At 36.8% G+C, this 27,101-nt stretch overlaps 3 protein-coding genes and 1 pseudogene across 4 annotated transcripts; 2 read left to right on the top strand and 2 right to left on the bottom strand.

The window, feature by feature from the left end:
• Window positions 1-1,574: 1,574 nt before the first annotated feature.
• Window positions 1,575-7,280, top strand: LOC137745162 (chaperone protein dnaJ 10). The gene is made up of 10 exons (XM_068485063.2): window positions 1,575-1,884; window positions 2,384-2,443; window positions 2,763-2,845; window positions 2,997-3,156; window positions 3,289-3,418; window positions 4,920-5,078; window positions 5,393-5,571; window positions 5,661-5,741; window positions 5,831-5,989; window positions 6,693-7,280. The coding sequence occupies exons 1-10, from the start codon at window positions 1,798-1,800 to the stop codon at window positions 6,801-6,803; spliced, it is 1,209 nt and encodes a 402-aa protein (XP_068341164.2). The 5' UTR covers window positions 1,575-1,797; the 3' UTR covers window positions 6,804-7,280.
• Window positions 7,281-8,127: 847 nt separating this feature from the next.
• LOC137745158 (uncharacterized) lies at window positions 8,128-16,780 on the top strand. Its single transcript, XM_068485060.2, has 15 exons — window positions 8,128-8,369; window positions 8,505-8,609; window positions 9,149-9,217; window positions 9,417-9,506; window positions 9,608-9,691; window positions 10,011-10,175; window positions 10,913-11,100; window positions 12,676-12,748; window positions 13,449-13,502; window positions 13,839-14,096; window positions 14,475-14,681; window positions 14,822-14,925; window positions 15,680-15,824; window positions 16,018-16,152; window positions 16,285-16,780. Exons 1-15 carry the CDS (start codon window positions 8,280-8,282, stop codon window positions 16,459-16,461), a joined length of 1,944 nt encoding a protein of 647 aa, XP_068341161.2. The 5' UTR covers window positions 8,128-8,279; the 3' UTR covers window positions 16,462-16,780.
• On the bottom strand, window positions 16,678-17,933 carry LOC137745159 (Integrase-type DNA-binding superfamily protein). The gene has a single exon (XM_068485061.2). The coding sequence runs from the start codon at window positions 17,868-17,870 to the stop codon at window positions 17,013-17,015; it is 858 nt and encodes a 285-aa protein (XP_068341162.2). The 5' UTR covers window positions 17,871-17,933; the 3' UTR covers window positions 16,678-17,012.
• A 4,421-nt stretch (window positions 17,934-22,354) lies between these two features.
• LOC137744499 (uncharacterized) lies at window positions 22,355-26,400 on the bottom strand (annotated as a pseudogene). The gene is made up of 5 exons (XR_015953876.1): window positions 26,172-26,400; window positions 25,840-26,036; window positions 25,431-25,538; window positions 22,811-25,338; window positions 22,355-22,553 (listed from the first exon to the last, which is right to left on the bottom strand). The product of XR_015953876.1 is annotated as an uncharacterized LOC137744499 (transcript).
• Between the last annotated feature and the right edge of the window lie 701 nt (window positions 26,401-27,101).

Genomic DNA, 27,101 nt, shown 5'->3' with positions numbered 1-27,101 from the left:
GCAAAAATACTTCCCACTAAATGGTGGTGAGCAAAAATGTTACTATCTCGCTATTGGTCACATGCGGAGGGGCTTGGTGGTTACGGTTGTTACATTTCTAGGATAAATCTTCAGGCCAAGTTTAGTTTCACAACATGCATCATGTAGCCGAAAGTAATAAAATTATAGAATTTCATGGTTGAAGATGAAAAACTTAAGAGCGTTGTCCTTGTCCATCTAGTAAAATATGTACCTAGATCAAAACACAATAATGTCATGTCCTAAACTCCGAGACATGATACCATATTTAATTTTAATTAATCTTAGGGCTACATCTAACCTTCGAATTAGATTGCTTACATACCATGTGAAGGGATCAAACCAATTATATTTCATTATTCATGCGACAAAAATCAACATATGCTATGTTACATTTAGATGTCGTACTTAGCGGAAATGGATATTTCACTTAACTATGAAATAGAGTGACGATCGGCAGGTTCAGCCTGCTAGGCTCTAGCAAGCCTCTAGTGATACTAATGTCAATTTTCCAGAATTATTCGGGATATGTTGGCCCCAAGTCAATCCTCAGTTAAAATGGTTTCTATTAAAGTCAACCACCATAATTATTCTCATTCCATAAGACCCGCACATTGGATTTACAACCTATAAGTTTCTATGGCCAACACATTACTATTACGATAACATATTACAATTTTATAGTGATCCAATGGTTGGATATCCACCTATTACAAATTGAAGTGACGGTCACTCAAGGAACTGTGTTCAATTGATCGATTTTGAAGAAAGGGAGTACGGATTTAGAATCAGCACGTCGGAATGCCCTAGGAGGGGTCCCGGGCTGAATCCCAAAAAGATCAACGGTCAACATCGAAATATTCTGTCACTGGAATGGAATATTTCCTTACAAAATATTCCTTGATATATTCTGACCTAGAGTTGGGTTGGGTCAGATCTGAATTTGGATCTGGGTTTGGGATGTTTGATCTGTACGTTCGGGGTTGGGTCAGATCGACCATGCTCCTGCAGCCGCCAGAAAACCTCACTGGATTATGGGTTTTCTCACCGAAAAACTCAGAGATTTCTCTAACTCATCTTCGCCATTTCTCAACCATTTCACGCAACCCATACATCAAATTTAACTACTCAACGAGATAAACGCATTGATGATAGTTAGAGGTCTCACCTTGCCCAGAATTGATGATGAAGCTTGCAATGAAAGAGGTTGTTCTAACTAAAATCCCATATTTCGAACTCTCATCACAATTCTAGCAAAAGTGTGCAAAATACAAGTAGTCACCACTACCTTTAAGCATTCACGAGATCAATTTTGATGTAGCAAATAGACTAACATACAATAAGATAAACTTATTAATTGACGTTACATGTACAACACATCAACTCAAATTCAAACGCCCACTCGATCTACAAAACAATTATACCTTAAAACTTCAGTAATAAGTTAACTACGTCTCAAGCAAAAAGTCAACGCCAAGTTGTCCGTGGTTATTGTATTAATCAAATTAAATTTTAAATATTTTTGGTCATAATAAAGATTAATTAACTTAATTAATGACTTAGGACTTAGAAGGTAGGTAGTAGCACGACAAAATAGTATTAGGCAAACATTGCGTACCTGCGTGGGGACGTAGAAGGGGAATCTTCTTATTTTCTCTTATCCTCCTTTCTTCTTCTTCCACCTCTATTTTTCTTCTCTTTTTTATTTTTATTTATTTATATTATTTTTTGGCTCCTCCCTGCAAACTGCGAAGCGAAGATTTTGACCGATCGGACAAAATGGTGAAGGAAACGGAGTACTACGACGTTCTCGGCGTCAGCCCGGCGGCGACCGAGGCGGAGATCAAGAAAGCTTATTACATGAAGGTCAGTTAGATTTTAGCAGAAACTGAGAGATTATCGTTATTTTGGCTTTAATTTTGATTAAGCGATAATTAATCGGAAGTTTTGATTCGTAATCAGTTGCTTCTTCCTCAATCGATTATGTGATAAGCTTAATAGATCCAAGCCGTGTTCTATAATATCACTTAGAAATGTGAATTGTATCAGTTGTATATAATTATTGTCCGTGTGGAAATGATTTTAGATGATCAAGAGCGCTTCTGACAATGTTTGGAAGAAGCACCCGCTATGGGCTTCTTTCAGGAAGCAAGCACTTCAAGTGCTTTTCTAGGAAGCACTTCAAGTGCTTTTCTAGGAAGCACTTCAAGTGCTTTTCTAGGAAGCACTTGCATTTTTGTTAGTTTTTTTGATGTGGTTTTAATAGAAGCGCGTTCAGTCTGAGCAGAAGTGCTTTTCTAACAAGCATTTCTAACACCTATAAATTTAATGACTTTGGTTTTTGTGGGTTTTGTGTGGATCGCAGGCAAGGCAGGTTCATCCAGATAAAAACCCAAATGATCCACTTGCAGCACAAAATTTTCAGGTGAGATTTGCTCTTGTTTTTCATTTAAATTAATTCCCATCAAATTATACATTATGATCAATACAGTGTATTTGTGACATGAAAGACTTGCTATCTGCTTCCACGAACTTGTATATTAGAAACTACAAGTTCTCAATGCTGGATTCAGAGCCCCTTTCCTCAAACGGAGTGTCTTTTATTCTGTCATTTTCGTTTAGTATAGTTCTATTGTGGGAAGGTTGTTTTGTGGAGAGGGGGTGGACTTGAATTGTTAGTAATTTCTTTTGTTGGTCTAGTATAGGCTTACCAAGTATATATGCATCTTTTTCATTTGATTCAGGTTTTGGGAGAAGCTTACCAAGTGTTAAGCGACCCAAGCCAACGCCAAGCGTATGATGCTTATGGAAAATCAGGAATTTCAACGTTAGTTTTGTTCTCTTATTTCATTAATATATGAGTTCTAATATCTAAAGGGTGGCTGATACAAGACACCTTATGGATTTCCTGTGCGTATCGCAATGTGTGTGTTTAGCTGCGTGCTTCTGACATTTTCAAAATGTTACTTTGATTTCAGCGACGCAATTATTGATCCTGCAGCGATCTTTGCCATGCTTTTTGGTAGTGAGCTCTTTGAGGAATATATTGGACAGCTAGCCATGGCATCAATGGCTTCCTTAGATATTTTCACAGAAGGGGAACAGTTTGATGCAAAAAAGTTGCAAGAAAAAATGCGGGTACAGTTTTGTTTAACTTTTTTCGCTAACCCAGTTTACCTCCAATTTTCTTTGATGGAATGGAAAGAACTAGTCCATATCATTGAAGAATGCTTACTGTGTGGCAAAACTGCCAATATCCTTTTACTACAGGTTGTTCAGAAGGAAAGAGAAGAAAAGCTCGCAGAAACACTAAAAAATCGACTCAACCAATATGTGCAAGGCAACAAAGAGGAATTTGTTAGTCATGCTGAAGCTGAAGTTGCGAGGCTTTCCAATGCAGGTAATTCATTACGTGTGGTGCTTTTGGGTGACAAGAACAGAATATTTTCAACTGCTTTTAGGTCGGCTCTTGTGTAAATGTTGATGAGCTTTGGCTGGTATCTATCCTCTTGAATTGAAGAATAACTGAAGAATAAGCTAGCTCTTTGTAAATGTAGGTTGGGACCATACAAGATGAGATCCTGAAAACACTCTCTATGAAGCATTGCCGTTTTAGGGCCTACATTGATTTGTTCTTTCCAAGGATTTCAGTATTGTTTTCAGTAGTCGAAATGTAGAGAAATATCGGAAGGTATCGATATTCAGTAGAAATATCGATGAAAAAACAAAATAATAAAAATTAGAAATAAAAACATACAAATTATCTTTGAAACTTCTAAAATCCAAAACTAACAAATGACACTTCATTTAACATATAAATTTTGCAACATGGTTAACTCATAATTACTTTGCTACTGCAAGTGATGGAATCCTTGGTGGATGGGGATTTCCTCTTCAACCTACTGCGTCTCGGGTTCAAAACTAACAAATAAAAACCTACTGCAAGTGGTGGAATCCCTGATTTTAGCATATTATCGACCAAAATATCAGTACTATTGGCTATTTTAGTTCCTTGGTTCTTTCTATAAATACATTGACATTTAGTTCAGATGTTGATTAATGCAATACAACCATCATACTGCTACTTGGTAACTAACAAGTCAATAAAAATATAACTGTAGTATCTTACATCTGTTAATTTAGGTACTCATTGTGTAATTTTATCATGGATCGCATTTCTGTCAGCTCACTTAATTCTATTACTGCATCCAATTTCGATGGAGATTATGCAGCGACACAGTTAATAGGGACTAGCAATCCAAGTTATGCCCAATAGTTCATCATTTTTCAAAGTTAAAAAAAGAAATTGCCGAGTAATAATTCATTCAAGTTGTAGGAACCATAGTTTGAAATTGCATCGCGTAAGGCTTTGTGTGGGAGGTTTCACTATGCAATGTCACGCTATGTAGTGGTTTCAATGTGTGTGTATATATACTTGCACCAAAACGCATATCATCCTCATCAAGAATATATTACCTTGCAAACTATAAGCACCGTCACTATCACGTCTTTTATTTTCCTCTTCTTCAATTTGTTGCAAAATATCATTAGTAGTGTAGTCATTTTCATTGACTGGATGGATGTAGTGATTGTCGTCAGCTAAAGGAACATCAGACAAATTAGATGTGGCACATAACGCAATATTGCATAGAAACCGAACGCTTTTTTGGACCATTGTGATATTTTTGCATTATTTCACAAAATGTCTCCTGTGATGCGACATGATATAGTGCACTATATTCCCCAATATCGTGCGTTTTTCAAACCATGGTAGGATTTTACGACACATAATGTGGTTAATGCCTTATAAATCTGTTTTATGATTATTGTCTAAGCTTCTCTCATGATTATTGTCTAAGCTTCTCTCTATCATTTTCAATGATATTGTCTATTTTCTACAGCTTATGGTGTTGATATGTTGAATACAATTGGCTACATATATGCCAGACAATCAGCAAAGGAGCTAGGCAAGAAAGCAATGTATTTGGGTGTGCCATTTGTTGCAGAGTGGTTTAGAAATAAGGGGCATTTCATTAAATCTCAAGTAACAGCAGCAACAGGTTAGTGGATCTTTCTGAATTCGGTCATTGACAGTTGCGTCTAAATCTTTGTTATCATGGTGACAGTAAATTTTTGTTCCAATAATTAATTGAGCTATGGACCTAACCAGGGTGTGGGGACTGATTCTACCCAAACTAATAGGGTCCAATCCACTTCATCCATATATATTTAAATATTTGACAGGAAAAGGAATATTCATGTGTTTTCTGTCTTTCTTTTTTTGCATATGTAAGGTATAGTTTTCACAAATGCACACAAGTTTTCTGGCTAAGCCAATACGTGCTTTTGCTTAATGGACTGTTATTTATTTCAGGTGCAATTGCTTTGATCCAGCTGCAGGAAGACATGAAAAAGCAGCTAAGTGCTGAAGGAAATTACACAGAGGAAGAGCTCGAAGAATACATGCAATCTCACAAGAAAGTGATGATTGATTCCCTGTGGAAGCTTAATGTGGCTGATATTGAGGCCACTCTTTCTCGTGTTTGTCAGATGGTTGTTCACTGCCCCAATGTTGTATTTGGTAATTTTCAAAACATGAATAGAAATCTGGTCTGGATTGTAATTTTTCATTTCATCTTTAGGTTCTTCAAGACAACAATGCCAAGAAAGAGGAACTCCGTGCACGAGCAAAGGGGTTGAAAACTCTTGGCAAAATCTTCCAGGTATTGTTTTCTTAACCTATATTTATGATTTTCTGTTGCTATAATCCCCATTGTCTAATACATATGGAAGCTGTGACATTTTCGTATAGAGAACTAAGTCAACCGGTGGGAATGAGGGTGAAACTCCACAAAATAGTAGAGTTCATAAACTGAATGGAAGTGAATTACGCTATGATCCCTCTTCTCCTATAACAACACCAAAGTCCTCAAAGCCTGAAGAGCCATCATATACTGCATTTGAGCCGCAGGTATCTTCTCTTTTAATAAATCCATTTTATGTGTCTGACTCTATCCTTTTTGAGTTTATATCAAATAGCATTCCAACATGGCCTAGAATGCATAAGTTTTTGACATTTGGTATTCTCTAGTTTTGGGACATGACCGTTTGTACGTAATTTTAAAGATATGCATTCCTAACTAGGTATTACTTGCCTGAAACAAACAGTTAGAAGAGTATCGACTCATTTGACACCATTGAGAGAGGTACAAAATCACAAAAAGACAGAACAGTTTGATTAAACTCAAGATTAGAACCAGTACTTGTGCTCCTGAAAAGTAAAAACCACTGTAAATTTTAGTAAGTTCAGCTCTTCGATAACAACAAAAAGTGAAATGACCTTTAAATGGTGGTTAAGGTAATGGATTTATACACTTCTAATGGGTTTTTTTTTTTTTTTTTTTTTTACAACAAACACAATTTTTTTTATTACAAAACACATTGAAAATGACCAGAATAGAAAAGAAGATCACTGTAAACAGGTGAAACACACGAGTCGCAAGACTCCCAACTATAATAGAGAGCTGAAACTACATTTCTTGTGTTCGTCCCAATTCTTGGGGGATGGTGAGAGAGTTGAGGACTGTGGAAAGAAAGTGGGAAGTAGAAACCCTTGCACGTTTGTTCTTTTCTTAATGCGTTATCCTTATTTTTTTTTCTTTTCGATTTCACAGAGCCCCTATGTGGAAGCCCCCCAAATTGCAGGAGCGCAGTTGGACTATCACTTCCCAAGGCCAACTGCACCACCTGGTGCCCAGAGACATTCTTCCATTGGCAGGGATTAAGGGTGGAGATTGGGTTTGCTCCTTGCTTTCCGTCTTGTAGTAAAAAATTGTGACATATCTTTTGTATCAATATTGTGACTGGTTTTGCGGGCAAGGTTAGCTGGATGTGTATGCTTGAAGCGGGTAAGGATTGTGCTTGAAAGGACAACTCACCTCCAGCTGCGTAGGCCTCGCTCATTCTTATGGGGAAGACAGATTTATATACGTAGGGAGGAAGATAGATTGTTGTGGAAGATAAGATTCCGTTGTCACCAGTTGGCTGGTATAGTTTGTCTAGTTATTTATTCGTGTATTTTTTGGGAGTGACGGATTTAGTTTCGAAGGTTTGAATTTTAGGCCCAGCCCTATGTTTTTGTCGATGTGAAGATTCATGTTGATTTGCCCAGATAACAAGCAAATATCAAGACTGTAATGTACATTCGTTCATGGGGCCATGTTATGTGATGATGGAGTTTTTCTCTATCCTTCTGTTGGTCATATTACTTATGTTCAAAATTACAGTTCATTTAAACTACTGCCATATAAAGCAAGGGTTATATCCGGTAACCAGATTGGATAGGAAAATGTAGTGGCGGGCGCAGTTCGGTTTGATTATGTTCGACACAAAATATAACCGAGTCAACTAAAATTAAACGGCTTGGTTTGGTTTGGTTTGATTTTGACCAATGCCACTATTGAAATCAAACTAAACCTTTGTTAATCGGTTTGGTGCGATTTGGTTTGGTCGGTTTAAGCCTCCAACACGTCAATACAATGTCCAACATTTTGAGTTTCAATTTTTTAAATATTCACACATTTCAGTTTCATCAAAAGTAACGTTTTTTGAAACATAAAAATTTTATCTAATCAACTAGAACCAAGTTTCAATTAAATAAAATTTCATGCTTGCAAACGATTTATTAGTTGGTATCACATAAGAATGAAAGGCAAATAAAATCTCTAATTTTTAATAGCAATTAGAACTTATAATATGCGATCACTTATACTATGTGTATACTAAGACCTCAAATGAACACATAATATGTTGACAGGTGTAAAATAAATAAATTTAATAATTAAAATATAAAAGATATATGATGGATTTGGTTTTGCGGTTTCAAAATATGAAAACTGAACCTAACAAAAAAATAAATCGGTTCCGTAAGTTTTTAATTTATTTGACTATTTTTTCTCCAAACCAAACCAAACCAAAACCACCAAAACACTTCATATTGGATGGCTTGATTTTCACTCCTAGAAAAACCTCCCATTTTGTACCAAATCAGGCGATAACTTCAAAAATCTCATTTTATGTTTTAAATTCGTAGAGTATGATTTTTGAAGTAGTAATGACAATTTTCACGTTGAATATAACAAAATAGAAAAAGGAAAGGGAAACAACCTTTTCAAAACGGTGCGTATAACAGTCTCACTAAACAACGTAAGCCCCTCTCTGATTAGCAAGTCGGCAGAACCAGAGCAGCAATAGCTGCGACAATGGAGGGAGGGAAGACGAAGGAGAAGTCACCAGCTCTCACCCTCCAGCAGTTCATCTCCACCACCGCCCCTCTCATCGACCTCGAAAAAGTTCTCTCTCTCTCTCTATAACCAATCAGTCATGGCGTTTTATTTCCCTGCTTTTGTTTAATATGCACTTCAATTGAATGTTAAGATGCCGCAAAGAAATGGAATTTTATGGAACTAACATGCTTTGGCAATCAGGAAGCTGAGATATCTGCTTCCATTACAACTGGGTCCTTCAGAAACTTGGACACTGCGCAGAAGAAGGGCTCCACCATTCTCAATTTGAAATGTGTTGATGCTCAGGTACCAAGTGTTGCATTTGCTTTCCACTTTTCTATGGCTTCCCAGTTACTGCTTTCGAGGTTTTTTCGACTGCTTGGAAAATCAGAGGCAACCCGAAAAGAGAAAGAGAAAGAAATGCTTAGGCCTTGGTTTGTTTTGATAGAAGTAGCTTTTAGGAAAATGCTTTCCACAATATGTTTTGCTTGCTTTGCTTTCACTTTTGGCTTCAATGCACATAAGGGTTGTAAAAGGTTTTTTTTTCTCTAAACGCCAGAAAAAAATTAGAGCTGTCTTCTGGCTAAACAAGCAGGGCTTTAGTTTTTTATACTACAATCGTTTACTTAAAGAGAAGATATGAAAATTTGTCTAGTGTTTATGTCAGTTGAGGTATTCTTAAAACAATTTAAAAGAGTGCTGATAGAAAGCATAAAACTTTCCAGGTGAAATTTCTTTCCACAATTGAACGCATTCGGTCAAAACAAACAAGTTTTATTGGCATGTGTAGCATATAACAATAATAATGCCCTCCTAACTTTTTATGCCTTTGGTTTTGAGAATAGACAGGACTCATGGGGAAGAGTCTTCTTGAATTTCAATCCACCAAAGCAGATGTTCTTCCTCCCCACAAGGTGAGAAATCCAGAATTCTTGCTTCTATGCTCTCAGTGAGTTTTATTGCAATGTTTGCTCTTCGTGCTATGTTGTTAATACCTTCAAGACTAAATGTGATTATTTTAACAAACAGATTTAAGGAGTTCCCGGCTCCAAACTATACCATACTATCTGAAGTTTGTCCTACTAATTTCTTTTCTGTTCTTTTAATTTGCAGTTTAGCACCCATGATGTGGTTGTTCTAAAACCAAATAAGGCTGATTTGGGGGCCCCTGCTCTTGGACAAGGTGTAGTTTATCGGTTAAAGGTAATTCTAGACTGGGATGTTTGCATTTTTGATCATCATATTTTAGTTTTGAGGATCATGCTCTTACTTGTGCTGGTGGTTTGTTAACGTTTTGTGAACAGGACTCATCAATCACTGTTGCTTTTGATGATGTTCCTGAAGATGGTTTAAATAGTCCTCTACGGTTAGAGAAACTAGGAAATGAGGTATGAAATTCAAGTTCTCTAAGTTTCGATATTTTTTCTCCAAATTTCCTCAATTATCACATCCCTTTAGAGGCTACAGTTCAGTTAATCTGGTTATATGATTCTTAAAGCTTTCCCACCTGAAATCATATTGGTCATTGATGTGGAATATTATTTAAAATTTGGTTTCTATCATTAATATTATTCTCATCAAGGAAACAATAGAATTTTTTAATCGTAGATTGTCTATGCAGGCATTACTAAATCTTCTATTTCACATGCCCTGCCAGATTAAGATTCATTGGAAAAAAATGCTGAAATATTAACTGTGTCTTTTCAGGTGACATATCGTAGGATGAAGGATGCCTTGATACAATTGAGCAAAGGTGTGCAGAAGGGCCCTGCGTCTGATTTAATTCCTGTCTTATTTGGAGAGAGGACACCAACAGTGTCCAAGAAGGATGTCATGTTCACTCCATTTAACAAAAACCTTGATCACTCTCAGGTCCCTAACCCTAATACTATGAACTTTTTCTTTGCTTTTCCCTTTTCTTCTGAATCATAACGGTGTCACTCACGATGTGCCATTTTGATTAACATCACACATTCTATTGACGGTCTTCCTCTGAATCAGCGGCTTCAAAGAATGAAAGCACAGAAACATGCATTCGTAAATGCATGCATGTTTTGTGCACATAATGTCATCAACTACAGGTTTTCAGAAATTAAGCATTTTCCTAGTGAACCTAAAGAAAAAGAATAAATAGGTCATTATGATCATATATAAATTGCTCCATCTGAGGTCCTGAGGATATCATAGCCTCTTCTATTTTATATCATTTTCTTGTATATTATTAACAATTATGTTTTTGAATTTCATAAAATTCTTAAGAATAAAACTGCTATTATGTGTTAAATAATTCCACCTTTAGATCTCCTCAGTGAGATTAGGCAAATTTTAGCTGATAAGTTATATACTTCCTTCATGTTACTTCTAAATTTTAGTTGACTGATATAGTACCATGCCTATTGTTGTTGTTTTGTATATCTATGCCCCTTTATTTTTATGAGCATTTGAGTCCAAAGTTTGCTTTTCATGCATATAGTATTTCACTTAGTAATCCTTGTTTCATTTCTCAGTAACTAAAGCACCTTCTACATTTCCTTTTTTTATTTTTTTTTATTTTTATTATTATTATTTATTTTTATATTAATTTTTTTTCTCTTTTCTTTGCTCCACAGAGAGATGCCATTTCAAAGGCCCTGTCATCAAAGAATGTATTTTTGCTGCACGGACCTCCTGGCACAGGAAAGACCACAACTGTGGTGGAAATTATCTTGCAAGAAGTTAAACGTGGATCAAAGATTCTTGCATGTGCTGCTTCAAATATTGCTGTTGACAACATTGTTGAGCGACTTGCACGCCACAAGTATTTCACTGCCTTTATATTTAAGGATTTCAACTTTTACTTGATGATTGAGTTTTAGCTATAACAAAGAAATATCAAGGTCCTGAACATAATTTATTTGCTGGTCTCCCAAAAAATTCAAATTAAGGAAGCTTATGAGTACATAAAGAACCGATTTTGATGTTGATATATGCATTTCATATCAACTGTTTGCAGTACGTCCTACTGTGATTGCCCATTTTATACAAATTTTAACACCATTTTACACAAATTTTAACCGAAAGTACAAAAAGTTTGAAGACTTTAGAGATCTACACATAGACCTCGGTGGAGATTCTTCCTTGTTTGGGTTCAGTGGTTGTGTTCGGGTTTAGCGGTTGAGTTTGATGGTGTTGAGTGAGTGGATACACTATGTTTCTAGGTAACTCAGATTGGGTTTGTAATGGGGGTAATTTGGGAATGCTATGGGTGTACTCATTAGTTTTTATACTTTTTTTTTCTAAAAGAGATGGGTCAAGATATTAAAATATGTGAACATATTTAAAAGTTAGGTGCCAATAGAGTGTTGGGTTTTACGGCTCAAAATTAGGATGATGCAAAGAATTAGGTTTGTGTTACCTATTTGGTTTTGGTGTCATATTTGGGTTTGGATTTTGACTTCTTAGTTGGTTTCCTTGGTGGAGAGATTTTGTTAATTACCTATTTGATTAGGATTTGTATTTGCTTCCTATTAGGATTCTTATTGTAACCTAAGTCCTATGCACTATAAATAGGACCTTAGGGTTAGTGTATTTTGTGTGCCTCACCATGGCTTAGAGAGTTTTCTCTAATTGGGTTTTGGGGTGGAGGTCACCGTCTGGAATCATGAGTGTGTGGCAAACACGTGGCTCATTCGTGTGCCAATTTGGTGAGAGTCAATTTGTGAGTTTGTGAGTTAGAGAGCAATTTGGGAGAATCTTCTCCGTTTGTTTGGGTTCTCTACTCGTTTGGTTTAAGGTTTGTAATTTGTGGGATTTGGGTTGTGAGAGTTTAAACACTCTTTTGTAATCTCCGTTTCTTTAGTGAAATTCCTCGCCGTGCTTCGTTCGTGGATGTAGGCTTTATGCCAAACCACGTAAATCTCTTGTGTTAGTTTGAGATTGTTTGTTTTAGTTTTCACCTATGACGTTGATATTTGTACTTTGTTAAAATTCACTTCCGTTTGCGCATAAAAGTACAACATAGAGTCACCCTTACTTGAATGCCATATGTCAATTATGAATTTCTTTCTTCAGTAGACATATTCAGATAGCTATTCCGGACTAGCTTGTTGACCGTTGACTCAGTTGATTTATGACCAAATTTATAGCTTGTATGGATATTAAATTAACGTAATTAACTAAAACAATAATTTTGATATTTTCATCATCCTATCTGTTGTGCCCCAATGTGCCAAGATCATCTGTTTAACTTATGATATCTGCTGTTAATTTAAGTTGGTCATGGTGATACCTTCTCATCTACTAATTTCATTTCATCAAGTAGACAGTAGTTTAGTTAGTTTGAGGCTTCCTGCATGCTTACTACCTGGTTACTTATTTCTGTTTCTTTATTCAGAGTAAAGTTAGTGAGATTGGGGCATCCTGCACGTTTACTACCACAAGTTCTGGACAGTGCACTGGACGCACAGGTATGCGAATTCTTCAAATTTGTAAAATGAAAAGAAAATTAATTCTTCTCTTTTTAATGGAAGATTTAACTTCGTATATAAATATTGAATACTTAATCTGATTAGCATTATTGTTTGATATCTGTGCATTCTGCAACACTAATTTTCTTTCTCCTATTCTTCGTTTGAGCAAGCCATGGATACTTGTCTTTCTTTGCATCTCCTCTTAATATGCATAAATGTGTACACACACACACATATAGATATAAAATATACCTCTACTGCAACCCTCAGTTGCAGATACTTTCTATTCTGCTTCTGTTATTACTGATAGTGTTAGCATGGATATGCATTTCTAAGTAGATGCATTGCTTTTTTATGTTATGGTGCATATAGGTCAAAACTTCTAAATAGGATGCCTTTTTATAAGAAAAGAAAAGATCACATGTGGGGATTAACAATGTGGTTTAATGATCCAAACCGTCTAAATATTAATCACTCCTTAAAAGATCATCCTTGAAAAATAAACCAAATCAGAAACCATTAGTCCTCTAAATTTCATCATATAAAAAGATAAAGTCAGTGTTATGACAAACATCAGAAATTGTCATGATAAGATATAAAAAAGAACATACTCTTTAGAGACTCCCTTTATCATATAATTAATCGCCTATATTTGTTTGAAATGTTGTCCTTACCGTATATTGTTCTTTGCTGTCAGGTCTTGCGAGGGGATAACAGTTCTCTGGCAAATGACATTCGGAAGGAAATGAAGGTAGTTATGTAGAGTAAATTGAAGCCTGAACTTGATTAAAATCTATGTCTATATGCAAATTAAAAAAAAAAAAAAAAAGTTGCAATTCATTTTTTGTTGACAAGAGATGCTTTACCAAACTAAATTGTTAGTATTCGTATATTTAGTGGCACTATTTTGTTCGGTTATATTGGAAGGGGTTATGATCTATCCCATTCATAGCCATTCGCCACCCCTCCCTCAACACTTGGATTTATTTAGTAGGTCTTAATTATGGGGTTTAATTTGCTGAAGACTGAACCCTCACTGATCACTGCATGGCTTAACCATAGGAACTTGCACTTTGCATTTTTCCAGGCATTAAATGGGAAGCTGTTAAGGACCAAAGATAAGAACACTAGGAGGGAAATCCAGAAGGAGCTTAGGACTCTTTCTAGGGAAGAGCGAAAAAGGCAGCAGCTGGCTGTAACAGATGTAATAAAAAATGCAGATGTAATCTTGACAACTTTGACTGGGGCATCTTCTCGCAAGCTTGACAATACTTCATTTGATTTGGTAATAATTGATGAAGCTGCTCAGGCACTTGAGATAGCATGCTGGATGGCTCTACTGAAGGTAATGCTCTAATACAAAGGTACATACATGAACATTGCATATGTATTTCCATGAAATGCCTGTTTATGTCCTATGCATTCACATTGTAATGCATGCTGGTTAGTGATCTTCAGAGAAATGTTATGGGTGTGCTTTTAGAAAGTTGGTCACCTGAGGACTCCAAAATTCAAGACAAGAATAAGTGCAATATTGAAATTACAGCTGCGCTCTATGGAAAAGGACCCTGTTTATTGTATGATTGCAAGAAAAGAGAAGGTCTTTAATAATTTTAAATTAACGAAAACCCAAAACCAGAAAGTTTTATTCTGAGCAATTTTCGTTATACATGTACGGCTTGTTCCAAAATTCACTTTAAAGTATCTGAGTTCATTGTTTTAGGGTTCAAGATGCATACTTGCAGGCGACCATCTTCAGCTTCCTCCTACCATTCAGAGTGCTGAAGCTGAGAAGAAAGGTCTAGGAAGGACCCTCTTTGAACGCCTTGCAGACATATATGGAAATGAAGTCATGTCTATGCTCACTGTCCAGTACCGCATGCACGAGCGGATCATGGATTGGTCATCAAAGGAGCTTTACAACAGTAAGGTGCTCAGAGCATGCCTGGATGTTGGCTTACCGAGTAGACCTATATCGTCAATTGACTATGTTAGAATATAAAAGAAAATTAGATGAAAGTCATTACATTAGATTGTGTTATATTATTTTGTGGTTTAATCTCATTACAGATTAAGGCCCATTCAAGTGTTGCTGGGCATATGCTTTTGGATCTGGAGGATGTAAAGACAACCTCTTCTACAGAACCGACGCTTCTTCTAATAGATACAGCTGGGTATGCCGTGTACTCTTGCCATATACCCAACATTCAGTGTGTGTTTTTTTTTTTTTTTTTTAAATACTTTGTCTCTCTTGGTGGAGGTTTAGAGTCATATGAAGTAAACCACAACAATATCCTCTTGAAATTTGGTTTAGAATGCCATTGTGCAGTTGAGTGAAATATTAAACATTAGGAATACCAGCAGGCTGGTAGTAGAAAACTGTCAAGTAACACCTAGGGGCACCACTTCGTGTTTTTGGTGTTTTGTTCCAAATACTGAAATGACACTACGCACACACAACCAAAGACACAAACACGACAGACAAGGTATGGTGTTATTTAGGCCTGAGGTAAACATAGCCTACTTGTCGAATGGATGACACAATACAACATGAGCAATATGCTTTATGTTGAGATGGTTATTTTACCATTTGTTTGGTTATTTCATGCTAATTTCATCTGAAAATGCTTGATACAAACACTTAATGGAAGAAACACAATCACTTATTCGAAATTACTGCCAATCCTACGTAGTGTTGTGAGTTGTGACATTTTATCATGTCGTTTCAAAAACTATCATTCATAGTACCATGGTAACGCCACACAAAGTGCCATTATCTTAGCTTAGTGTAGGATTCACTGCTATTTTGAAGGTTGTGAGAAATGAGTAGATATTATACGACATTGCCTTTACAGCCTTCCTAGTTTGTAATAAAAGAAACGCCTTTTTGTATGACTGTTGTGACCCGTTCATGCTGATTGGTGTCAGGTGTGACATGGAAGAAAAGAAGGATGAAGAAGAAAGTACATTGAATGAGGGTGAAGCCGATGTTGCTATTGCCCATGCCAAGCGGCTTGTTCAAAGCGGTGTTCAGGCTTCTGATATTGGAATTATCACTCCTTATGCTGCACAGGTACTAAAGTGTCTTTTCTTTTGCCTATGTTCTTGTAAGCAATAGCTTCTTTCTGTGAGCTTTATTTCTCTAAATAAGGTGAAGGATTACAATAGCTTCTAGATAAATGAAAATCAAGCATTCCATGAAAATACTAGTAGCAATGGCATCGATTTTGTCTGTTCTTTTGCTTATATCAAACCCAGTATTGCAGGTTGTCTTACTCAGGATGTTGAGAAGCAATGACGACAAGCTAAAGGATTTGGAAATCTCAACAGTTGACGGCTTCCAGGGTCGGGAAAAGGAAGCCATCATTATTTCAATGGTTCGGTCAAATTCAAAAAGAGAGGTATTCTTGTATCCCTGGTATCATTGCTAATGCAATTTTTCATATTTTGACGGTAGACATCTCAGATTCTCATTTACCAAAATATTCTATCATATAAGATAATAAATGTTGAACTTTTTCAAAATAATTCAGGTGGGGTTTCTGAAGGACCACAGGCGAATGAACGTGGCTGTAACACGGTCAAGAAGGCAATGCTGTCTTGTATGTGACACGGAGACGGTGAGTAGTGATGCATTCTTGAAGCGTTTGATAGAGTATTTTGAGGAGCATGGTGAGTATCTAAGTGCCTCAGAGTATAGCAATGAATGACCATACAAACCGGCCGTGTTTGGTGATCGATACCATACCGCGGGGATGTAGTTCCCCTAAGATCTTCCACTGCTTTCGAGGCAGAGGAAAACTTGCACCTATTAAACACAACTTACAGTTCTTAATGGTATTTACCGATTGAAAATTTGTTTAAGGCACTTTTTCTTCTCTAATTATCTAATGTTATGGTATGCGATATGTTTGAAATTTGTATGATGAACTCTGTAAGCATAACGATACTTTGATTCATACTAAAGGAAATCGCACCTCTGGTTCAGCCCTTGCAACTACTAGGGCAAGACTGAACTAATTTTTTCGATCCTCGACATCTATACAGTCATGATCAGAAATGTCACTGAAGAGTAATGGATGGAGAGGATTAGCAAATTGACAGTCTAACGACATAACATGCTGACTATAAGGGAAGAACACATTACTCGCTAACCTATAGCCTATGAGCAACTACTGATTGCCGATCTCTAACAAACTCCTCCAGTGAAAGCACGTCGTACTCTTCCAACTTGTTAAACAAGCTTATTCTTAATTTTCTCTTAGAAGTTCCAAATGGAAGTGGGGAAGGAAAGCTCTTCATTCGTATCATAAACTTGAAAGGCACCAGCATCTGCTCCTTGGTTTGAAATCCCGTGCATCTCAATCAATGCATCCCAATTGATGTTATTGCCAGCCAAGGGTCCGAATTCATCATGAACTTCTCCGATTGAAGATTCCGGAGCAGTAAAACTTTCCGTTGTCTCGGTTGCCTCTGATTGTGTCTCCTTTGTCAGTACTCCCAGTTGCTGAAGAAACTCATTGAGATCCATCTGTGGCTTCTCCTGGTGGTCTTCCGCCGCTTTTTCAGATGAAATTTCGACATCTTTCTCCTTCTCTGCAACATTTCGCATCTCGGTTTTGTCACTCAGGATGTGAGCCTCAGGTTTTGAATCACAGGAGGAAGAACTAGAGGAAGGGGTGGTGTGACCAAGAACCCCATTTTGCTTAAGTTCTTGGAGCCTCTGATGAATAACATGAACACTCGGCTGCGCATTGATGTTGAGCAAACCGCACGAAGGAAACATGGAAATGAAGTTGTGGGAAGGGAACCACTTGAATTTTTGAGATTTGAGTGAAGGATTGGAGCTGGGCTGAAGGTGAGGAAGGTTGAGAAAAGCTTCAGGGCCGTAGAGTCTCCTGGCAGCATCGTCATAGGCCATGGCAGCTTCCTCAGCCGTAGCAAAAGAGCCCAGCCACAGCCTGGTTCTCTTCTTTGGCTCTCTGATTTCAGCCACCCATTTGCCCCAAGTTCTTTGCCGAACGCCTCGGTACTCACACGAGGCGTTCTGAGGGCCGCCTTTGCCTCTCGTGGGGCCTTTCTTCCATGGCTTCAACGGAGATTTTCTGCTGTTATCCATGGTGGTTTTGGGGGGAGGGTTGGAAGAAGCTCAGTGAGAGTGAGAGAGAGTGAGAGGGAGTGTGAGTGTGTTGTATAGAATGGTGGGAAAGGCGCGGGATATGTAGTGAATGAGAGTGCAGTTTGGTTTAAATGTTGTCACGTTTGCGCAAAGTTTTCAAGCTCATGCATGTGACCGTTGTTCTTCTCTTACACTAGAGAATGTGATTTTAAATTTCTATTTTTTAATTTTGTTTTTCTCTAGCCCTTTTTGTTTGACCTTTGGCTAGCAATTCAATTAATATAAAATGGCATCGTGGCAGTATATGATGGATGGGTTGGGTAGGAAAATGTTCTCTCGAGGCCGACTCTAAGATTTCGAGGGCTCTAGACGAGTCATATATTTTAATAGTGAATGGCAATAATGTATTATTATTATTATTATTATATCAAATAAATTCATCAATACATAAAACCTTTTTTTTTTTTTTTTTAATTTTTGGTAACAAAGATTTTAGGGGGAGATTGACTATTCTTACATTTGTTTTTATAATTGCATCAGAACAAAACTTAAAGTTTACTCATCGTACATTTTAGTGGAAAAAGTTCTAACTAGTTTCACACAATAGTTCTCTTGTTGAACATGACAAAATAAGACGTTTATATTATTAGACTGTAAATGTGAATTATAATTTTTTAATTTTATTTTGCAAAACAATATTTTAAACTGATACTATAATCTACAAGCCTACATCTAGAAATTATTCATCAAGTTGATCCTCACATGAATGAATGATACAAATTCATAGTTGGACACCATAAATTTTGTAAGAGATACTTGAGGTATAGTGGAAGGATGGATCATGATTAAAGGTGACAAATCACCCATTGAGTTGTTAATATATCATTAAAATGACAAATCAAACTAAATCGGTAACTATTTAGGTGGCAAATCAAATTAAATGAATCTTAATACTTACCCATTATCGCTTAAAAAGCATTTTTGTGTCTTAATAGAATTTTCTAATTTTATGACCCAAGAAACAATATAATTATCAAATATTTCTCAAATTTTTTTATTCAACAGTTGAATATCTCCAAATTGTATGTCTACCTTCTAGCCCCTAGTTCAAGTTATACTATTCTAACTTATAGCCTTGTTTATCATAGAACAAATAAAAAAATTGTGACTAATTTTGAGGTAGAAGGTAAATCGCTCAATAAGAAAAGTTATTTAGATACAGGAGACCTATTCTCTTATGAGAGTCTCCAGCCGACATGATCAAGTAGCTCTATTGAAATTTTTTTTTTTTCCCCTCGAAACAAGGGTGAAATTCCATCGGGCTAGATTGGACTTAGGCTCAACCACAAAACAACGCAACGTCAAATGATCACACAATAAGAGTTTGATACCAAATACAATCAAGATCAAGTTTTAAAACAAAATAAAATGTCAGCAGTACTGAGGTCTAATATTATTTTTTTTAGGTACATGTGAGAAGTTTCAAATTCGACTCGATTTGATACCTAATAAGGTTGTCAATATGCTTTTAATGTTGCCTAAGATTGAAAGTTGGATGATTTTAATGTTGTGGTGGTGATCGGAACTATAGGTAAAGCTAAAATGCTTTGACTTTTATAACATAGAATGTGATGGAAGGAAGTGAATTCTTTGAATGTAGTAATTAACAGTATTGACTGTCTCCTCCCTTGGATTCTGTTTCTGTGGGAAATTAGGAAGCGGAGGAGTTTGCTTCTTTTGTCCTACTGGTTTAAATTCAGAGAGACAATATCCACCTCAAAACATTTTCCATTTTCACGAGCTCTATTTCACATGTTTTCCTGCCATTCACAACCTGATATCCGGGACTCTACTCACCTTTATCCCATGCTGCTTCTCCTCCCTCTCTCTCTCTCTCTCTCTCTCTCTCTCTAGAAGAAGAGGGAGCAGCATGAAGTTTGATGTTATGGTGGTACATGATGATTTTGAGAACCATATTGTACGTTGAGGAATGCACGACCCTCTCATTTGAACTTTCTAAACTCTCGTTCACATCCTAAAATGTTGCACGGTGATCTAAAGCGTGTAATTTGCAAGCCACGCCTTAAAGGCATTGTTGAAATGACTAAATCTAAAATCATTTAGTCATCAAACAATTATCCAATAAATAGACAAGCCATGTTATTAGGTTAAACATTGAAATTTTGACAACACTAATCCTACCATTAAACGGGTTCTGATGTGGATTATTTTTTGCAAAGTTGACATTCAAAGAGAGAACTAGAAGTAAACGGTTTTGATGATCATGCAACATTGCATATTGAGAAGAACAACCCCCGAGAAGATTGAACAAGAAGATTTGACTGAAAAGTTCAGTAGCATTCACCTTGGACGTTTTGCTTCTCTTCAATATTCAAAAGAAGAATAAAAAGAGACAGTCTTGTGATTATTATTATTAATTTTTTTTTTTTTTTTTTTTTTCAAAATAATTATGGCAACAAGACAGTCTTGTGACCTGTTGATAATATTTACATGCAGTTCTATCAACAGATTGACAACATCCCCAAAATAGCATATCAGCACAGCATAAATAACATCAAGGGCTGGCAATGATAACTCCTACTTCCTCAACGCTGCCCATCATCCCCTTTGGCATAACAAAGATAATCTCCGTCGCCCGTCCAACTTGGAGGAACCACAAAATACCAAAACACAAAGCTAACTGCCACAAAACTGCCCAAGACAAGTATCAAGTTGAATTCACAAGGAAACAGAAATAAAATAAGCTATCAGATGTTCCTGTCAATGAACGGAGGATTCTCAGTTCTTCAAAAAAATTAATTCCATAGTTGAGTTCAAACACATGGTCCCTTCTTGATTGGCAATTCGAACATATCAGTTAGCGTATGATTTTGTTATCCACATTCGCAGTCAAGTTATGAAGTTGTATATCTTCATTCGTGATCACAACAAATCGAGAAACCTTTCGCAATTCAAACCTGAGATGGATGTCATTAGTACAGTTTTTCCAATCATTCCCGAATCTTGCTACGAACTGAATATAAGTTCCCTGGCCAAAATGGTCCAAACACTGGGTTCTCCTTAAGAGCACGCTGATTTTTTTAAATTGGAAACTCTACTAAGATCTTGGATCCTGTAAGAATATAATTTTCACTTCCCTTGATTTTCTTTACACATGATCGAAGTCAACAACTCAATATTATTTGTTCCATTAATCATACATGTTAACATCACAGACAAGGGTGGCGGGAAATTATGTTTAAGTCACTTCGGTATATGTATCAGCTTGTCAGGAGGAATGGCTCCTCGTCGTGTTCTTCATATAATTTTGTTTCAAAACTTTTCGATATGTTCTATTTCATAGAAAGCATTAGAGCATTAAAATTTAAAACTAACCAGCTGTGTCAATCATGTCATCCTCTACAACTGCTACTTTTTATGTTCTCTTCACCTATCAAATTCGTCACCTGCAATATAGATGGCATTTAACGTAGAATTAAGTAGGGGCAAAATAATTCTGCTTGGAACCAAAAAAGACAGTAAAAAAGTAAAATTGAGAATCTGTGACAAATCAATTAAAATTTTTAAGAAAATGAAAAGGAGTTTGGTTTGAGAATACACAAACAATAGGGCCACATTCATCGTCACTTTTTCAGAAACTGGACACGAGAGTTTTCCTGAGAAATGTTATATTAAACGCCAAGGTGGTGGGGGATTTGACTGGCTGGGAAAAGATGGCAGACATGCTATCAAGCAATCATACTTTAAGGACAGAGAACCATGGCTATGTCAAGGATTCAGAGCAAGACCGAGGTCAGATTGAAAGCAATAGAAGGTTGAAGTTATCATAAAAGGGTAACATCGATAAAATAGGATGACACAACAAATGAAGCGATGAAGGAGAACAACTATTTAAAAAGGAGGGTTAGTTTTCGAGTTGATTTCAATACAACTCTATCAATTGGGAATCCTAGATCATGTGTTGGAATGGAAATATTCTGGAGGAGGCAGCATGGATTAACAGGTATTGAAGTCAGTTAATTATTCAGTTATAAACTTGGCATGAGATCCCTGATGTCAATATCAAGAGGAAATTTAGCATCAAACTATTTGGAAATGAATTTGTAGGATATAAAGATAAAAACCAAAAACTAGAAATTCAAGTTTGAGTTATAAAACTAAACGAGTAGAAGCTAAGTCATTGCCTGTTTCAAAAGTTCCCAGTATTCATAGTTTCATATGAAATTGGTACTGTGACAAATGAAATTTCAGAAGTGGACCAAAATAAGAGAGCATATTCTTATATGTAACTGACCACTTCAATTCAACTTCGGACATCGCCTACATATGTTCCTCCATTTATTCTTAAGTTCCACTGGGGTACGACTATGCAGAAACGCAGAACCACCAAATTCCAATATTTGCTTCCATGGAAGAGTTCTTTCATCAATTTTTGAAAATGTTTGAACTCCCTTCTGCAGTAGTATAAAAGAGTTGTAATCAAATATTTTGAAGCAACGTATATGCAATTAATTAACTACAACAGGTAATAAATGTGAAATAGAACTTTAATATAACTTATAAAGGTAAATTAGAAAGAAACCCAGGAACCTTGATCATTTCTTCCTCCTCAACGCTCCACGGAACTTTTATCTGCCTTAACTGAGAGATGGTAGGGATGTGCTACAAGACACAAAAAAGTGATTATTCTAAATTAACAACTACTGCAATCAAATTCTCAAATCGCTGCTTTCTAACCAACAGGTAATTATATGGTTTACTGGGGAAAATACAGGACTGCAATTTAAGATCCAGGTAACATAAATACTGACTTTATTCAGACATTATTTGAACATGTAGCCTGTACTTTACATTTTATAAGGCATGAAGGTAGACACTACAAAGAAAATAAAAATGAAAACACTTTAACAACAACTTACCAGGGATTTTTCGTCCGGAGTCTTGCGTTGTAATTGGAAGTGCTAGATATTCGAGCACCAGCTTGCTCGGAATCAATATTAAGTGAATGGCCTTGTACCTCTTGTGCATTGGTAATGTGCCACTGCATATCTTCCTGCTCAGTTACTACAGCTTGTCTTTTGTCAACAAGGAGGCTTACTGCATTTTTGCTGGACAAAGTATCACCTTTAGCTGGTACTTGGTTCTGACATCCATCAAGCCCTACCACAGATATGCACGTCTGTATCACCTTTTCTCTCCATTCTTTTTCACCAGTTGATACATCAAGGTTTATACCAATTAGAGTTGCACTTTCATCTCTACACTCTGAATTGAAACGAGTACAAGAGCCAGAAGGTGCTACTTGTTGCTCAGTACGTGTAATATTCTGCAATTGAAGGTCATTGATTTCATTTGCACGTTCTTCACATTGCTTTTCAAGATGTTCTACACTCTTTCCCAAATGCCCATTCTGATGACCTTTCGTTTTTGGCATTAAGATCCTCATGAAATATTCTCATGCAAATATTCTCTTTGTTGTGCTGGCTACCAAGGCGTTCCTCTTGTTGATGTTCCAGACTATGAATAAATGCATCTAGGTCTTTTTTTTAACATTGAGGCTCTCTTCTTAGAATCAAGGTATTCAGTAAGATCAAGAGTATATGAACAGAAGGGGCATTTAAAGTTACCATTCTCATATAAAATGGCTGAGGAACTCAGCCCGTTTTCATGAACCATAACAGGGCAATTACTGGTATTACAAATCAACAGACCGCCTTCATTAGGCTTCTTACAAAGATTTTTGGTTGTCTCTGAGGAATATTGACTGGATGTGGATTGAGAGCTCAACAAAGCATGCTTCTTCATGACAACATCAATCTTCTTCGTCATGAAATTCAACACTATCAGTCGAGATCTCTGACTCATAATGACATAGCCAATCCAAGAGCTCTCTCGCTTCATCAGCAATACTCTTCTCCGGGGACTCATCTGTAGATGCAGGATGTGCTACTTTAATATGAGAATCATTCTCACTGCTAGAATCATGCTGGGTTTCATCTAGAGAAACAATACTTGATGCTCTTGGTTCAGGAAAATGTTCATCGTCTTTACCTTCATCAGCAATGCTTTTCTGTTGGGGTTCATCTGTGGATGCAGGAAGTGATACTTTAACAAGAATACCCAGCTCACTATTACGGTTGAATACTTCAGCAGAAACCTTATGCAGGGTTTCATCTGGAGCAGCAACACAAGATTCTCTTTGTTCAGGATGAAGCCCCCCATCATCTTTCACTTCATCAATATGTGTATATATAGGGGCTTCATCCTGAAATGTGTCTCGAGGCAATGAACCAGTATTACAGGGATTTTCTGACTGACTTTTATTGACTGCATGGTCAGTGCTTTGTCCACACCTCTTTGAGGTAGTAAGATCATGATGACCATCCTCTATGACCTTGCCTTTGGCCATCGTTCCCTTCTGACTTTCTGCCAAGTCACACCTTTCTCTCTCCGGAAGTGGAGCATCTCTTTCAGATGAATCTTCCAACAGTTCTCTTCCATGTAGAGGAATTTGCTTCTTCTCTATACACAGTAAAAAATATGAGGGATCCCACTTCACCTTCTTGGCAATTACACGGCAATCATTAGAACCAATTACACTTTTATGGTTTTCATCTGCCAGATTCTTCGCAACCAAGCCATTGTCATTTTCAGAAATGCTCTTCTCTTGGGGTCCATCTGCAGAATGAAAATTGTGCTCACTGTTAAAATTGAATACTTTAGCAGAAACCTTGTGTTGGATTCCATCTGGAGGAGCAATACTTGATGCTCTTGGCTCCGGATGAAGACAGCTATCATGTTTGGTTTGATCAGCACATGAATATTGATGGGCTTCATCCAAAGATTTATCTTGAGGCATTGAAGTGGCATTAAGATGATTTTCCGACTGACTCTTATGGACCGCATCGCCATTGCTCTGTCCATATCCATTTGAAGAAGTACAATCATCACAACCTTTCTCTAAGGCCGTGCTTCCATCCATCGTTCCCATCTGATTTTCTGCACAGTCACACCTTTCCCTCTCAGATAAATCTCCCAATAGTTCTTTTCCATGTAAACGAATTTGGTTCTGCTCTGTAGACTGTAAAACATAAGAGGCATCACACTTCATCTTCTTTGATATGATATTCCAATCATCAGAAACATTTACACTACTACGATTTTCATCTGCCATAATTCGAGCATCTGAGGCAATCCTATTCCTTTTGGAAGGCAACAGATTTGCATTATCTGGGTCTTCTTCCAATTGTTTACTCTCATGCTCAATATTCAGAGGATCTGCGCTTCCTTTGATTCCCATGTTTTGAGCATTAGAGCAACTCTCATTGAGCCTAGGATTACTCTTTCCCAAAGGAACTCTATCACCATCACTTCTAAGTGTTAAACCGCCCTTTTTTCTCAAGAAATCCGCATGTGGATGTGTACCAGCAAGGATTGAATCTTTCAGCTGTTCATAAAGAAAATCCAGAAATCCATTTGTAGACTATATAGAAAAATCGATTGAAGAGCAAAATAAGCAAAGAAATTCTACAGGGTTACCTGTTTCAATGCACATTTAGGCAAAGAAGCTGTTTTGTGCATAATGAAGGGGTGAATATCCCATTTTAACACCCCCGGTCCGCCCGTTCTCAAATCAGATTGTGGTGTCTGACAAAAGAAATATTTGATGCTTAACATTTAAACATACCCACTTCCAAAATTCCTGAAGAGTACCTTTTTGCTCATCCCCTTTACTATGGTGTAGCATTACCCCACTCTAGAGTCGTGCGGATCGTGCCGCAATTTTAAAGGGGGCTAAGGCTACACCAAGGCTAGGGAGTGAGCAAAAACGAGACTCAATCCTAAAGGGTACGAATACCAAAAGAATATGGATTGCCATAAAAGTTACCCTTTTTATCTACTCATCCAAATTACTTGCATTTAAAAGCCAAAAAGTTGAGAACCTTACCTCATTTACAATGCGTTTGAGAACATTTTCACAAGTTTCCGATAAATTAAAGCCGATTTTCGAATGCTGAGAAGAAGGAACATCACTGCTCATCACATTACAAGGACTAAACAAACTCTCCAAACATTTCAAAGCAACCCTTTCCGTTGCATTGTTCCCAATATCTTCAGGTAATGTTGGAGCCATCGCAATTAAATCTGAAAAGGCAACCAAAAAGTACCAAACACCATAAAAAAAACCTAATCTTGTGCAATCGAATCACTCACACACATTGATTGAAAAAATTACAAAGAATCAAACATTGAAGTGGGAATGTGGGTTTGTGAATATACCATGTAAAAGCGATGCATCAACTTGTTTGAAGATGGCGAGGGCTTCAATGGCCCAAAGCCAAGCAATGGCTCTCTCATGGTCGTTCATGCCGTCCATGGGAAACCCTACGCTGCTGTAGAAGAAGGTCCAGAAACCAAAAGACTGGAGTTTTTTGCTTGAAAAGGGAGATCTTTTTTCTTTCTTTTTTGTATTTTCTGGATATTCAGATATTTGAATATATTGTTGAAGTGGCGCCCAATCCTATGTAATGCTCGGTGGGAATGCCTTCTATATTTTTAGAGTTGCTACTATAAGCTATCTTGCACTCACTTTTACGACAATGTATGACTGAGATTAAAAATAAAACTTGTAAATCTAACAGGTGTAGGAAATTTTTCAAAAAAATGAAAAATAGGTGTAGGAAATTTAATGACTAAAACACTCGTAACACTTAGTTGTAATTCTCAACTCCATCCTCATGGAGAATTTGAAATTGAGCTCAAGTGTAAGAGAGATTACTCTTACCCAACTAAGCTAAGTTCCTTGAAACAAATTTTATATATTTTTTTGCTACAAAGGGCCATGTCGTCAATAACATTTCGTATCGTAAAGCATTGATGGCCTTATTGACGTCTCACCTATTCACATCCCCTTCTCTCCCTTCCTCTTAGAGTTTTCTTTTTCTCTCTCTCTCTCTCTATAAAAAAATCAATACAAGATGTTGACGTAATTTAATCGTGACTGTTTAAATATGAGGGGAGGGAATGAGAGAAAGATTAGGAGGGAAGAGAATCCTCCTTCAATTTTATAAGACGTCAAATAAGGTCATCAATGCTTTATGGTACGAAATGTTGGGCAGTTAAGCATCAATACGTGAAAAAAATGAGTATAGAGGAGGTGAAACCGCTTTGTTAAATGTGTGAGCACACGATAAATGACTAGATCGAGGA

Source organism: Pyrus communis, chromosome 12 (genome assembly GCF_041283825.1).
Source record: "Pyrus communis isolate YQ-2024b chromosome 12, ASM4128382v1, whole genome shotgun sequence".
NCBI classification, from domain to species: domain Eukaryota; kingdom Viridiplantae; phylum Streptophyta; class Magnoliopsida; order Rosales; family Rosaceae; genus Pyrus; species Pyrus communis.
The sequence above is the reverse complement of the archived record's forward strand: the minus strand, read 5'-3'. Positions and strand labels throughout refer to the sequence as shown.

Bases quoted from the DNA above. Each gene is read 5' to 3' on its own strand.
- LOC137745162 (XM_068485063.2), top strand. From the start codon at position 1,798: ATGGTGAAGGAAACGGAGTACTACGACGTTCTCGGCGTCAGCCCGGCG. The intron at 1,885-2,383 runs GTCAGTTAGATT...TGTGGATCGCAG, and splicing joins AGAAAGCTTATTACATGAAG to GCAAGGCAGGTTCATCCAGA. The intron at 3,157-3,288 runs GTACAGTTTTGT...CTTTTACTACAG, and splicing joins AGTTGCAAGAAAAAATGCGG to GTTGTTCAGAAGGAAAGAGA.
- LOC137745158 (XM_068485060.2), top strand. From the start codon at position 8,280: ATGGAGGGAGGGAAGACGAAGGAGAAGTCACCAGCTCTCACCCTCCAG. The intron at 13,503-13,838 runs GTAGTTATGTAG...GCATTTTTCCAG, and splicing joins ACATTCGGAAGGAAATGAAG to GCATTAAATGGGAAGCTGTT. The intron at 14,682-14,821 runs GTGCTCAGAGCA...ATCTCATTACAG, and splicing joins AGGAGCTTTACAACAGTAAG to ATTAAGGCCCATTCAAGTGT.
- LOC137745159 (XM_068485061.2), bottom strand. From the start codon at position 17,870: ATGGATAACAGCAGAAAATCTCCGTTGAAGCCATGGAAGAAAGGCCCC.